Source organism: Parambassis ranga, chromosome 2, assembly GCF_900634625.1.
Source record: "Parambassis ranga chromosome 2, fParRan2.1, whole genome shotgun sequence".
In the NCBI taxonomy this organism is placed as follows: domain Eukaryota; kingdom Metazoa; phylum Chordata; class Actinopteri; family Ambassidae; genus Parambassis; species Parambassis ranga.
In genome coordinates, this window is record NC_041023.1 from 21,100,616 (window position 1) to 21,115,814 (window position 15,199).

The window sequence follows — 15,199 nt, forward strand, 5'->3', positions numbered from 1 at the left end:
ATTTAAATCCAGACTGCTAGTTTACAAAGAAGGGGTATCAGAGCAGAGGGGGACCACAGTTTTTCCCTGACACCGGTGAACATTACAGCAGTGCAGCTGGCTGAGGGGGGCTGAGCGGTGCAGACGAGGCCGGGCAGCTTACTTAACTGTGAGAAAACAACAACAGTGTTCAAAGCCTGCGAATAACAAGGCCGGTAAGAGCCCAATCAAATGCTACATTTCCTCTTAATACACTCCACCTCACAGCACAGAAAGAAAAAAAAAATGAAAAAAATGAGGCATACAGAGAGACGAGGAGAAAAAAATGAAAGGCATGATGGTGGTGGCCCCCCCCCCAATACTGAGTGATACTCTTGACTCATCAACCACTAAAACAACTCGTTTCAAGGGTAGTGACGACGGAGCAGGAGATTTGAGGGAGCTGAAGGACAGGAGTGGAGGGGGGGACTGATGCAGACAGAGGAAGTCATCTCAAGGCTAAGAACACACAAACGCAAAGAGTGTTACAAGTGTGTCGGTGTGCAAAGAAATAAAAATAAATAAAAATAAAAACCTGGTTGATTTGGGTCTTGGCAGAACGCTGTCTGCAGGCTTTCATGACTCAGAATGAGATGAGAGGCCAGGAAGCAGGAGAGAGACAAGGATACTAAAAACAGACCGAGGTGTAGGTGCAGGAAGGTGAAGGACATGTGAAAATTACATTTCAAATCTAGAGCTCAATGGGTTGTATAATTTAAGACTCCAGAATGTAGCTGTGTATAAATGAAAAAAAAAATCATAATGACAAAGTAAATACTGTCGGAGAATATTTCTGCTGATGACTGGTCCTTTTTTTTGCACAGGCTGGCTAAATGACACACACATATTGCATTAGTAAAACTGGTTTGTAGGAAACTACATTTGCAGTGTGGAGGTTAAGTGTTCTGCCTTTGACCGTGAATTTGAGAGTGGATTTTTCGCCTGTATCCCTGGTGACCTCTCAGGATTGTACTCTGCAGCCCAGTTCAAGGTTATCTTCTGACAGAATTCTTATCGTGGCTCACAGGCATCATCCTCAATCTACTAGTAGGCTGGAAGGTATGTTATCATCTATTCTGATGAGTGACAAACAGATTCTGTATGAACCATGTCGAACCAGGCTGAGAAACGGAAACCAAGAGTGCCAAACACTGCAGTTCCTCGAGTGGCCACTTGAGGATGGATCCAAAAGCTAATCCTTCAAAATTAACAGCTGATTATCCAACTTAAATATTTTATTAAAATATTGATGAGTGATGTTAAGTTTTGTCCTTCATGGAGGGTGCAACCTGGGCTAGTACTCCAAGCAACGCTGCATCGACAAGAGGTAGGGATTTCAGGCTAGATCGGAATTGGACGTTACCTCCCGATCAGGCCTCGGATATATATGTATTAGGGCTGTCAAAGTTAACACCTCCTGTGCAGGATATCTCTGTGGCTTGTAGTGTAAGGGTATGATAGTTGCTTTTGGTGCGAGAGGTCCTGGGTTCGAGACTTTGATGAGTCGCTGTCGGGACTCGGTATCGGCAGATACTCAAGATCAAATGACTCGGACTTGAGGGCAAAAAAACCTGATCGGGACATCCCTAACAAGAGGTGTTATTAAAATAATAACTCCCTGATTCATTTCCACTGTTTTACGGGCTTTACTCACTTTATATTTTCGCAAAGTAACACTTTGAAACTTCTCTTAAAAATTTGCTTTACAGTTGGATGCAAGCTTCATGCTTTCCTCTCTCTCTTTCTCTATTTACTTTTCCTCCCACTCTCCATGTCTCATCAGGAGTGTCATCAGCCCCCACTCCAGTTGATGCCTGTTAATATGGCAACGCTATTGTCTGCCCGTTCGTTGCTGCTGTCTCCATTGTTTGCTCTCACACTTGACGAATTCATCAAAGGGGAAAAAGAAAAGGGGAATGGGAGAAAATAGCTGCAAATCATGCAGTTTCGCACAATTGACTGTGCAAGTCTGGCAGGGCGACTCTTTGTCTTCAAATGGTGCACGAAATACATGTGTTTGCTTGTGTAGTTTTGAACATATATCATTTGTTCTGCCATTAAATAGGTGGGAAGGTCCTGGAAGATTGACTGCTGTGTGTCTGGATGTGTTATAGGTGGCACAAAGAGATGAGATGTGTCAGTACCTTTGCTCTGTGGAGGGTTCTGGCTGCGGTCTCGGAGGATGTTGATCTGGTAGACGGCTCCATACGGCTCGAACAGCTCCTTCAGCTCCTTCTCTGACCAGGAGCGTGGGATCTGGCCCACAAACATCTTGATGGCGTCCGGGTCCGGCTGGTCCGAATGCTCCAGTGCCCCGTTCATCTTTCCAGCTGTGCCGTTACTGTGGAAACAGACAGACAGCAGAACATTAGGAGGTTGTTAACACATGTTAATTCCTGTGTGATTTTCGGGAACACATGTCCACCATTTTCTCACAGAACACAGACATTACTGGTAATCTGTAAAGCCATTCAAACTGCTAGCTGCCTGGCTACGGTGCTTCAACTCCATGATGCACCAACGCTTTGCCCAATTTTGTATTAAAAGGGAGTTTGACAAGATGACAACAACCTCACATTGAGCCCCGTGTGGAAGGTCATCCAGTGAATATGTAGGAGCTGTAATTCTCTAAAATGCCGAAGCCATGCTTTACTGAAAAACATGACCTCTCGTCACACCACTTTAGTTTGCTTGCTCCTAGATTGTCTTACATTTCTAATATTATCACTTCAGACTACAAGAAATAAATTACTGTCTGTCCTAAAGCATTAATAGCTTCTGCAAATGAAGGAAAACATCCAAACTAGTGTATCCCTTTAACCAAATCACATACATATATAGTGTTCTTATGCACGGGGGGGGGGGGGGGGGGGGGGTCGGCCTCCTACCGTGACTTTCTATAAAAAAAGAATGAAAGAAAATCAAACAAAGAACAGAGATATAGCCTTGTTGCTATGCAATCCGATGCGCTACAACCAACTTTTAATGCCATATGACATTATAACGTCACATGTCAATACTCCAGATCGTGCTGAAAACATTACACTAATTACTTTTTCATCCAGTCATCTTTGTGTAGCATTAATATGTCGGGCAGCAGCAACAGGACAAACCAGCACCCAGGGGGTTAAACCTTTATAAGCTTCAGTTTCCTTCAGGCTCAGCTTATTGTTCACTGCAATATATAGTCCCGTACCTCTATGGAAACAGCACAGCAACTACAAGCTAAGAGGACACAAACATATTTGTGTGCAGTATAAGAAAAATGAATTTGTGTGATTATTGATTTTACAAAAATAAGTAAAGTACATAAACTGTAATCAGTATATAGAGCATTTTGCAGATGTATTACTGCAAAGCCTGCAGATAATCACTGAATTGTTGCCATGTGACTGCTAGTTACACATGAGTCAGTCATGTCTTCCTAGCTGCAGTGAGAAAAGGATTTTTGGTACTGCAAATGGACTATGTTTTTTGGACTTTTTAATAGATAACTAAATGGTGAGTTTATGCCCTGTGATGGACTGGTGACCTGTCCAGGGTGTACCCCGCCTCTCATCTGTAGTTAGCTGGGATAGGCTCCAGCCCCCCCGTGACCCTGCAGGACAGGCGGGTTAATGGATGATGGATGGATGGTGAGTTTAAGCTCAGACTTGGTTGTATATATTTCTAACTGAGCTGTAAATCAACAAAGCCCATCAGAAAGAAAAAAGTCAAAAAATAATTCTTTCCGATTTCTGGCTGTGACGTCATATAGTGGACAGATATGTCTCACATTAGGACCCTAAAGTCACTGATTTTCCATCATAACTACAACATAAAAGCCTCTAAAAACATCACAGGAACACTGAAACTCAGTGGGAACCACATTAATAAAATTCTACTGAGCACCTCAGCCGCTCCTTACAGCTTTCAATTCAGCTTTTACAGACTGATATCCCTGAAGCTGGCAATTTTGATATATACTGACCCAACACATCAGAAAGAGTGACATTTCACTCTGGTGCTAAATGTGGGTTTTTGATAGAGGAGATGTAGCGATGGATGTATTCAGGATGGCAGTAAATCCAGCCTGAAGCACCAGGCTGAACTTTTATTCCTCTTATTTTACAGCGCAGCAACAAAAGCATATCTACAGACGAGACACCTCATAAATGTATGTGTGTGTGTGTGTGTGTGTGTGTGTGCTGTCCACTGTGCATGCATGAACAGAGGTTGGGTAAGCGGCGTGTTAATGTGAGGTTTTTGTGTGAGGGATTAGGCTGCAGAGCCAGTACAGTAGACCTCCAGGCTGCTCTGACAGAACACAGATGCTTACATGCTGATCGGTCTGGTTATATTTCCACATCTGGAATGGAGGTGAAGTGCCGAGCTACTAACACTTATCTTCACAAAACACACACTCTGTGCATTTGGAATACTAACTCAAATAAAGGCTTTCAACGGTGGGGCCTGTTGGAGATGAGAACACCATGAACACACACACACAGCACAGCCATCAAGGCCTGTGGTCTATTTAAGATGGCTGAAAACCAATTTAATGAAACCAAAGTCAATGGCTGTGCTGTTTTATTGCTCTACTTTCCCTTTTGTTATTCTCGGCAGGAGAATGAAATAGCATTATCTTAAGAGGCAAAAACAAAACAAAGCCAAATCCCGAGCTTGGTAAGCTGACAACACTAATACCACCCTATAAAGCTCAGCAAGAAGGGAAGAGTGAAGCAAGGAGGGAGAGAGAGAGAGGAAAAAATCAAGCAGACCTTTGAACGCGGGCCATCCATCTTTTGCAGAAAGAGCCTAGGCGTTCAGCAGAAACGCCCAATTCTTTAAAGGACTTAAAGGACATGTCAAATAAAATGCCAGAACTGGAGAAGGAGTCAACGAGCCAAACCAGCGCTAACAGTCCTCAGGGGCAATAACCACTCTTGCTAAGCTGTCCGATAAATTGTGCGGGCCTGGGCGCTGAGGGAGCCCCCAAGGCTGGGGAGCTGACGGAGGGAAAGAATATAGGTGCAGGGTGGAGGCCGCGGTGGCGTCTGCGAGCAATTCCTGCCCCTGATGTTTGGACACATTAACGGCGAGCGTATCGGATGAGTCCCGGCGGTCGCTGGGTTCAGACTGCAGCACATCATGCCTCCACACAGAGCTGATGTGTGTGTGTGTGTGTGTGTGTGGATGCAAAATAAAGGGGGGAATGGCTGGAGACAATCCCTCATTGTTGGCTGTTTATGTGAGGCTTGTGGGGATTGAGCGAGTCCACGGGGGAGACGATACAATAGCCGGTGTCAGAGGAGCGCCTCCCTCGTCCAGGACACTGTCCGCCCTGTGCTCCCCTCCACCATTGACTCCGCCCGCTAAGACAATGAATAGTTTCACACTGGCAGCCATAAGGCGTACGAATGCTCACAGAGCTGTCCTGTGCAGATTGCATGCTCTGTCTTCTCCTGAGGTGTTTGGAAATAGGCGACTCTCCTAACTATAAAGGAATGAGCGCCTCTTCCATCGCCCCGTGGCCAAGACTGACAAGGTGTTATTGGAGGCAGACAGAGCTTTAGTGTGTGTGTGCGGATGTTTGCGCAAGTGTGTGAAGCTCAGCAGGAGAGTGTCCTGGGGCTCGGATTAAGTCGTTGAGTGGATCCACTCCTGCCATAGCCTCTCCATCTCCCTCCCTCTCCTCCTCTTCTTCCTCTTCTTTTCTCTCTCTCGCTCTCAATTTGAGCCAATTGTTTGCCTTAATGGCTTAACTATTGCTTCCATCACTCCGGACTCCCTGCAGCACAGGGCCGTGACTGAGGGCTGATCTACACTCTGAGTGTGTGTGTGTGTGTGTGTGTGTGTCAGAGCTTAGTCAGACTGCAAAAGGTCTTCGAAGCGGCAGCTGAGGGCTGTTTCCTCACTTCACACTCATATTAGAAGATACAGCTACACAACAATGACCATAAAACCTGCTGATGGTGACTTATTAATTCATGCATCATCTTCATTTTATACTCTCGGCTCCTTTTGGCAAAATATCAGCTAGCTTTGAAAAAACTCTGGCAGCCTAGCTTAGCATAGAGACAGAGACACCTTTAAGGCTCAGATTCAAAGGCCTTGATTAAAGTCTATAAAGTGTTCGCTACTCAATTCTGATAAATTAATCAAAGCAATCTGAAGTCTTTTAGCGTCCTAATTCTCTGAGGAGAAATAGGGCATCAACTTTGACCAATCAGAGCAGACCAATGAGACTTGGCTTTTCAGGAAGTGGTACGGCAGCCTATAGAATACAAACAGCACTCGGCTCAGATCATACGGTATAGGGCAGTACCAAAACACTGAGCTGAAAGATACTCAAAAAAGCTGGATAGCAAGGGACCACAGTGGCATTTTACTTGAAAAAAAATAAGAAAAACAATCTCAGGCAAAAGAAATGAAGAATAAATGGCGACAGCGATGAGCTACCTGGACTACATTAACCACCTGCTATCCCGTCTGCTGGCCTTGTTCACAGCAGGAGTCCAACAGGCAGCAGAGCGACAGAAGGGACGAGCTGGGCAGGAAAAAAGTGGGAGTAAGAGAGAGGAGACGGATGCAGATGAGCCAGGTCTAGGAGTAAGCACAGCTCAGAGCTCAGCGTGTGCTCCCCCAGAAAGCAGGCACACGTACACACATGCATATCACACATGCATACACACACACGCTCCAGTTCAAGCTGGCTGCGTTGATCCCCCTGCTGTTTTTCCCTTCTGTTTCTGCTCTAAAACACACATCCTCTCTGACTCCCTTAACCCCTCACACACAGGCCGCAAAGACACACACACACACACACACTGGAGCGGGTTCGTGGAAGGGCCGAGCTGTCACACACTTCTTCTCATTGGCAACATGTTTGCAGGGTGTGTAACGGTCCCACAGGGGAACTAATCTTGTTGACAAGCAGAGTGAGAAACATCAGTTCCCCCCGAGGGAGCGTAGTCACCAAGGTCAGCTAAACGCACACACATTTACCGACATGTTAACACACACCCGAACCTGGACAGTCACATATTCTCACACCTTGACAGATTCCTGCACGAGTTTCATACACAAGCAAACCCATAACCGAGCGCTCACCAGAGCAGAACATACCATTTTATGTGAGATTTTTCTGATCGAAAAAGAAAAGTCATATATATCAAATGTTCTAAATCTCACCACGCAAAGAACGAGAAATGAATGAAGGGGCAAAGAAGAAAGGAGTCTTTCAAATTTGAGTTTTACATCTCCAGGTCACTGGAAGAAATCATACAGGATTTTAACTGTGGTGCTCACACATTTTATAATATGTGGCTGAGAGCAGATACAGCTGCAAATCGAGAGTGTAAAAACCAGTAAAAGATATCCATTAATGCTACCCTGCCCAATTTAAATACCGACGGCCTATTCAAAGTTACTCATGTCCATGAAAATGAAGTGTGAAGTGCAGGCTCACACACACACCACATACCCCTGAATGTGGAAACAAGATTAGCAACTTCACCACAACACACCATGAGAGCCACACTCCCGTTTTTTCTCTGTCTGTAACTGAATCTGTCATCGCGGTGGATTAGAGACTCAAACTAAATGAATGGCTGATTTATTTCTCTGTGAGTGACTTACAGCGAGGTAAAGCGGCTCCCAAGGGGCCCCGTGTACCAGCCAAACGAGGGAGTGCAATATCGCCTGTGATTCACTTGAACTTTGCAATAAGCAATAATCTGCCCACATTAGCTAACAGCTCTGGGATGGCAGCCACTGGAACACACGTCACTATATATATATATATATATATATATATATATATATATATAATGACGTATCTATAAGATGCAGGTGGGGGAGCTTTGATCAAGTAGCATGCATGAGTAACTGAAAGAAGTGGACCTGTGTGAGACTGAATGATTGCCTTTATACGTGTGTGTGTGTGTGTGTGTGCCTGTGTTGTTGCCATGGAGACATGGCAGCACATGCGACGCGGGGAAACGATCAGATAAATGTCACAGTAGCTAATGAAGCTGCGCCAGTGCCCTGACGCTCAGCTAGCTCTGTGCTAACGAGCTACCGCACGCCGCCACCCGCTAATGAGAGGAGACACAAATGCAGCAGCACTCTTCTTTTCATGCACACACACACACGGCATGTGAAGAAAAACCCACTGATGCACGACACACATGAATAAAAAGTGAAACGGCTCTTATTTTAGTGGCTTCTTATGTGTTGTATCTTCCTGCGTGTATTAAACAGTGGAGGACAGTTTCCTAGGAATATGAGTTATTTGAAAATTGGCATTTGAAAGTGTTGTATCTCTATTGAAGCTGAAGGTTTTTCTTGAAGGTTCATCAAGAAAAAAAGGTTGTTATTAATGAATGAGGACCTTTTCAAAGCGAGTACAAATGTTATACAACCCCTTGTGCGACTTGCCTGCATGTGTGTGAGTTATTTAAATAGCGAAAAGAAAACTTGAACTGTGAGTTAGTCATCGTGTGCCGCCTCCTCACACATACATGCAGCAGGCTCGCATTTCATGTACTCCCAGGAGCCTTAAGAGACAACAAGGTGAGGAACACTGTCACGGGCGGAGGAGGAGATTGCTGTAGTTGTGGCCTACTCTGCACATCAACTGAAGACCTTTTGATCCAAAGAAACACGACAGTACAAGGACTGCACCGGTGTTCCAGTCATGTATACTCCCCACAGACAACACAAATGTACTGCATGTAAGAACGACTTTGAATTCTGGATATTTTTACAGCCATTTAAAGCAGCTGTTGGTTTCTACTCACTTTAAGTTTGGACAAAAATAGATTTGATGTTGATTTTACAACTAAAGCAAGTTTCTGCAAAGAGCTAAAGCAAATGCAGATCATTTAAAGATACAACATCGCTGTTTCCCTCTTGTAGCAGTGGGAGGAATTACACAAACACTAGACAAAATACGATGCGTCACTGCGACTGTTAGATTAGAGAGACATGACATTTACACATTTTCTCAAACTAATGATTGATGTTGGCTAGCTTGCTAACACAGGTTAGCACCATACACTTTATACTCCAGGTCCTAGTATATGCTGTGGCTACAGCTGCTCCCTTTTCAGCCTCCTTACATGATAGCATCGGTTTAGTCCGACTTGTGTTATCTGTGAGACTGTGAGGTCAAAGGTCAGCGATGACAGTAGTGTGCTCTTCATTCAGGAGGGTAAATCAGCAAAATGAAATTCATAACCTCTCTATTTCAATGAAAATAGAAGTATTCCAACATGGGAAGGTTTCCTATAAAACACTTCCACAAAATGTTTCTTACATTTGTCCTACGTTCTGCTGTGACGCTGCAGTTCCTCGAATAAGCTACACTAATTATGCTTTCTAGCTTGTCCTGGAGTTTCTGTGTGTGTGCGTGTGTGTGTGTGTGTGCATAGAAAGACGGAAAGGAAAAGGAATTAGAACATTTTAAAGCCTCAACACCAGATTGGTCAAATCCAGGCAGCAGAAGCAGCAAAATTCCTTCCTAATCTTTAGCACACTTCTTCTTCACCCCCCTCCATGTCTTTTCCCCCCTTATCTTGTTGCTATGGGAACAGTGGTGTCGGAGGGCCATGGGGTAAGGGTAGCTGTGGGGCACTGGGTGTTGGGCAGGAGGGTGCCTCTTTGGATGACAGCGCCACAAGCACACACACACACACACACACACACACACACACACACACACACACACACACACACACACACACACTCTCTCTCACCCCTGACTCTTTTGTTGGATTTGTGGTGTGTCTTTTTTCTCCCCTCTTATCTCTGGCCGAAAAAAGCATTCAGCTCCCTGTCTCTCCTTCATCACCTCTCTCACTCAATCTCTCATGTTTGCAGGCTTAATAAGAAACAGCTTGTTTGTGGCGTGAGTCTGCGTGCACGCCTGTGCGTGTCCATGTGCGACCATGTGATGAAATGGCAACGACTCTGATTGTCTGGCATCGCACTGAGGCTGCGTTCTGCCAAAAGTCATCATCTGACTCGCCGATGGGGATGATGGCCCATTTGACTAATGCTTCTCCACAAAACGGTCCAACAATGATGATCCAACAGAAGAAAGAGCGGACAGGGGGAGAGGGATCATATCAGATTGGTACCGCTTCAGCTGATCCAGATTTGGGACGCAGGTTAGAGAAAGTCACCAAGAATCCTCTGTTCATGTGTGTGTGTGTGTGTTTTACAGTAATACCTCAATTTTTTGTACATGTCACACCTCCATTTCTGTGCTCCGCTTGAACAATAAATCCCCCTGGTGTGTTCATGCACACTGGCTGTGACACGTCTAAAGGGGAGCTGAAAACCATAGGACATAAAAAAAAAAACAACAAAAAAAAACAGGCATAATAAGGGCAGCGGAGAGACAAAGAGAAGCCGACGGGAGAAAAAAAGGAGGCTGATTTAACAACACAAGTGTATTTGTTGGACTGGCTTCGGCACAATTGTCTCCCATTGTGAGCAAAATTCAACACAGTTTGCACTACACAGGTTACAAAAGCTATATTGCCTCTATTAGAATTTGGAGAGGCTGCTATCGTCATATAGGAGGCCAATTAAAACACGGAAATTGCCTGTTTTTCTGCAGTGTCTTGTAGAAAGATGCACACACACACACACACACACACTGCCTGACCTCAGAGGGGAGAAGGAGCAGTTGTTGTGGTGGTGGTGGTGGTGGAGAGGATGCTGGGAGCAAGAGTGAATAGGTGAACACAGTGGAGACAGACAGCCGGAGGAAGCCTATTTATTGGCTGGCATAAGAGGGCAATACAATGCTTTCTGTGTGTGTCTATGTGTGTGTCTGTGTGTGTGGGGCCAGACACTGAGAAGTTACTTTTCCCTGCGAGGACACATCTTTAAGCACTTGTTTGTGCTGTAATTTCCCCTCATAGATCATTTCACAGTGGTTGCAACTTGTGTGCATTTGACCTCAGGCTCCCTTTAAACACAAAACACAACCTGGGCATTTCTATCCGGCAGTTTTTCTAAGTTGTCTGTGTGCTCCTCTTCTTTCAATACAAACCCAAATGCAACTGCTTCTTTCCGGCTGTTTAAAAGGGACAGTGATTTTTTCTTGTTTGGCCTGATGAAGTGTTTTTGGAGCATAATAAATGGCAACTGACTTATTTGAAGCAACAGCAAAATGCAACTGAAACATGACCCAGTTACTCACGACAAGTTCATCTCCAAAACATTTCCCAAACCGGGCATGCACATTTTGACAAATCCAGGTAAAGTCCAGGTCAGAGTCTGGTCTGAAAAGAGCTCTTAAAATATGTGATGACTATTTGAATTAAGTTCTTGGTACAGACCCTGGCAGGAAACAAGGGGCACATGGCTAGTGTGATGACTGGATGTGACGGCTTTTTGATCTATATTGTATGACCTAACTTGACAATTCTGTGCTGCAGCAGTGGGATAAATGGTCTTTTTGGATCAAATATTACCTGGTTCTTTACCACCTCTTTGCACCATGTTTGGATGTTCAAAAGATCTTGTGATGAACTGTGAAACCTTTCTAGATTTAAAACAAGAGAAGTTGGAGAAACTTACTGCCTCACACAAAACAGAGATGTTGCTCATTCATAAATAAAGTTTCTATGTGGAGCTCCTCAGGCTTTTGGTTCTTGTCTTTTCCTGTCTGATTCCTTCAGCATACCATCAGTACTAAAGAGGAAATCACTTGCACATTGCAGCCCTTGCATTTCCAAGAGCTTTACTCAATAAACTGTAACAATTCACACTTTGAACCATGTTTATGGGATGCATGGGTGGGTTGGGGGGGGCCCTGCATCTCAGACAGCTGAGAGATTTTCACTGAGAGTAGCAGGGCATCTCCAATCTTTGGACCTGCCTCCTGGACAGAAAGTGCCTCAAGCAGAGGCCTGGTAATGCCCACGATGGTGTAATTATGCCTATAATGTCAGGCAGGGGGGGATGGAAAGGGGGGAGGCAAACGGGTGATAGCATTAAGGGATATTAGGGTGGGTGGGGTGTTCATTTTCATTAGGTTTTATGGGTTGGAAAAACATTGTCATGCATACCAATTAGCGCTGGAACAGATGGCTCAATACAGTTGTATGTTTTGTCACATGCACAGGAGTGTGTGTGCGGTAAGGAGCGGGAAGCCTGACAGCAACAAGCCAGGCAACAGCATCGAACCGGTCAACTGGAGGAGACAGTTCAGCCTGACAGCTGTTTGGAAGGAAAGCTGTCCTCCCCTCCTCTTCACCACATTTCCATTCTTACTTTTGTCTCTCCTTTCCTAGCTCCCTTTTCTCCTTCTGCCCTCCAACTCGGGTCAGATCCTCCAGGGCAAAATTAAACCTTGATCAGTCTGTTCAACAGTCTCTCTGAGGAGGGAGCCATATGCTGACATATGCTGATGGAGTGGAGAAAGGGAGAGGGATCGCCTAATTATTCATGTGTGTGTGTGTGTGTGTGTGTGTGTGTGTGCACATACAGCTCAGAGCCTCAACACTTTCAACTCAACACAAAGGTTTGGGATTCACGTGGGCCAAAAGTGAGACTTTCTACACTTCATCCACCTGACATCTGACACTGAGATTCAATATGTTTTTGTATTTTATTTCCAATCTGCCTTTCTGTCAGAATAATATCCACATAAGTGCTGAACAGCACTCTGAAACAAGCAGCAAGGCTGGCAGTGGAATAATGATGATACCATTGCCATACACTGTAATGATGATACTAATCAGGGTAATAAAAAAACATTCAATGCATATTTGTGAAGGATTCAAATAAAACGCCCCATTAAATTAATCCAGCAGCATTCCTTATTGATCGCTTCTACAACAGCCCCTGAAACTGTCACAATACCAATATCATGTCAGATGGATGACTCAGTGAAGACATCCAGCGTGTCCTGTGGGACCGCAAACTGCAGCCAGCGTTAATTCACAAGCTATAAAAACACGTATTTCATGAAGAAATGTTCCTTTCTTCACCAATAAAACACGTCATGGTCACCTGTTTCCACTATTGGCTGTCAGGTTTGGGGGTGTGTCCTATTTCAGGCATCATATCACCCATCACCCCCCTGGTCATTTGGCCAACATTTGGCTTTTATCTTTATTATACTCACAGAAAGTGAAGAAAAATCTCACACTGTTCACAGATGTGTCTGCCAGTGATCAGGGACACTTCTTGAGAGCTGCCATTATTATTTATTTCTTTTTTCTTTTTTCCAGAGCAAGTTGTCAATGCTTTGAGCACAAAAAATAAAATAAATTCCTTTTACCTCCTTTGTGTTGTTGTGGCAGCTTCAATGTGTGAGACAAACATTTCAAAAGCTGACAAATAAACCCCAAACCATCTGCATGGCCTCACATCAACAGGAGGAGTAAGTGAGAAAATCTTTCTAAAGTGGGCAATGTGGCCATTTAAAAAAAACCCCACCCCCCACTGGACATGGTGTCACACCTGAAAGCGTCTTTTCGTGCACCGTCTCTTATTCACAGATGTCCTCTTGCGTTCTCACTGACTTCAGAAGCGGGCCGGGTACAGGTGCGCCTCCCCACTTCTGAGACTTTATAGCAGCGAAACGCTTTCGCTGCAGCGTTAGCCACGGCTCAGTGGGTCTGAATAGGGATGCGCTAACAGGCCTAGTGGTGCACTCCCGGAGCCCATTGATCTGTGCTGCTCACTAATAACAGACAGAAGAGACTCCCCGGCTCTCTGGGGCCATTAGGATGCATGAGTGGGAACCATGCTAAATGGGACAATACACAGAGGTGTGTACAAGGGTAAATACACTTCAGTTCATATGGAGAGGCAGATGCACCGCGGGTAAGACTGACTAACGCAATTCCTTTGGCTAACCTTGGAATTGCATCGCCCTGGGTGCTTGTCTTAGCGTGTGTACGTATGCGTATTGTGATATAGGGATTAAGTGCAGAGTTACAGCATGACGGAGGCTGCCTTATTTAGGGTCGTGCTGTTACATTTCCAAGCCATTATCTAGACCAAGCAGGGATTTCAGCGTGACAGAAAACACACGGCGCGCTAACAGTGGTGTATTTTGGTGCACAGGCAGACCTGCATTCAATCTCCTATCTCCTGAACAGTAAGAGGACAGAAATGGAGAGGCCTGTCTGCTCTCCATCCCTCTAAATGTTTAATGAACTATCTCTCTCTCTGTCTCCCTCTCTCACTTTTTTCTCACTCCATCCTTGTTTGTCTGTCTCCCTCTTCCTGCAGGCTCACAGATTGCTGTATGGCATTTGAATGCTGACGAGGAGTAAGAAGAAGAAGAGGAGGAGGAGGAGGAGGAGGAAGGCTCATCTGCACCCTATTTCCCTTCATAACTCAACCTCCCTCCGGCATGGATCCGGACTCCAAATATATCATTTGTTCTCACTTAACTTTTCACTTGATGTTTGAAATGATGCTGTTTGTGCAGCCCAGCGGGGCTTTACCTCTGATGGGACAGCATCACGCAGACCTGAGCGGGTGCTAGCTTGCGTGTTTCCATGTAAACCACAGGAGGAAAGAGTGTGTCAGTGCCGATCCAGTTTCTAAGTGCCTGTAATGTAGCTGGCACATTTTTTTTTTGGCACGAGGGAGGGATGTGAAATGCGGCGGCAAACTCCAGCGTCACAGCTGTTACTGTTTAGTCAACAGGATTTGGCTGTGGAGGATGAATGCTGCTCTCTTTTATTAGGTCCACTCTTAATCTTGAGGAAGCTTTTTGCCTTTAATAGAGACATGATGCCAGTTTAAAGATTAGTATTCAGAGGTCACTGACTTGACCTGACACTGGACAAACCTGTGTCTTCAGTTGACTCCACATGATTCATTTTGGAGCCATTGTGACCAGTGTTAATTTTGGCAGCAATTTCTGATTTAGTTTTTATTTTAGTCTTGTGATTAATTGTCATTGGATTTTAGTCACATTTTAGTCATCAACATTTTTTAACTTTTAGTCTTGTTTTAGTCGACTAAATATCAAAGAATTTTAGTCGACTAAATCTGCCGTGGATTTAGTCGACTAAAATTCTATGATATATATTTTTTTATGAAATAATTAAGGTTTGAAGTGCAATAAAAACAGGCACAGCTTTAACTTGTGTTATTTGAAACAAACACCTCTTTATTTAATTGCTATTACCTTTTCACAAAAGAGCCAGTGAACAGT

General features: G+C 44.6%; 1 protein-coding gene across 10 annotated transcripts in view; it reads right to left on the minus strand.

The window, feature by feature from the left end:
- Nucleotides 1-15,199, minus strand: part of celf2 (cugbp, Elav-like family member 2) — a 156,288-nt gene that overhangs the window by 57,090 nt on the left and 83,999 nt on the right. For all 10 annotated transcript variants that reach the window (XM_028420431.1, XM_028420415.1, XM_028420396.1 and 7 more), the window contains one exon: nt 2,163-2,359. In XM_028420431.1, coding sequence (XP_028276232.1) covers nt 2,163-2,359 — 197 coding nt within the window. The remainder of the gene's footprint in view (nt 1-2,162; nt 2,360-15,199) is intronic.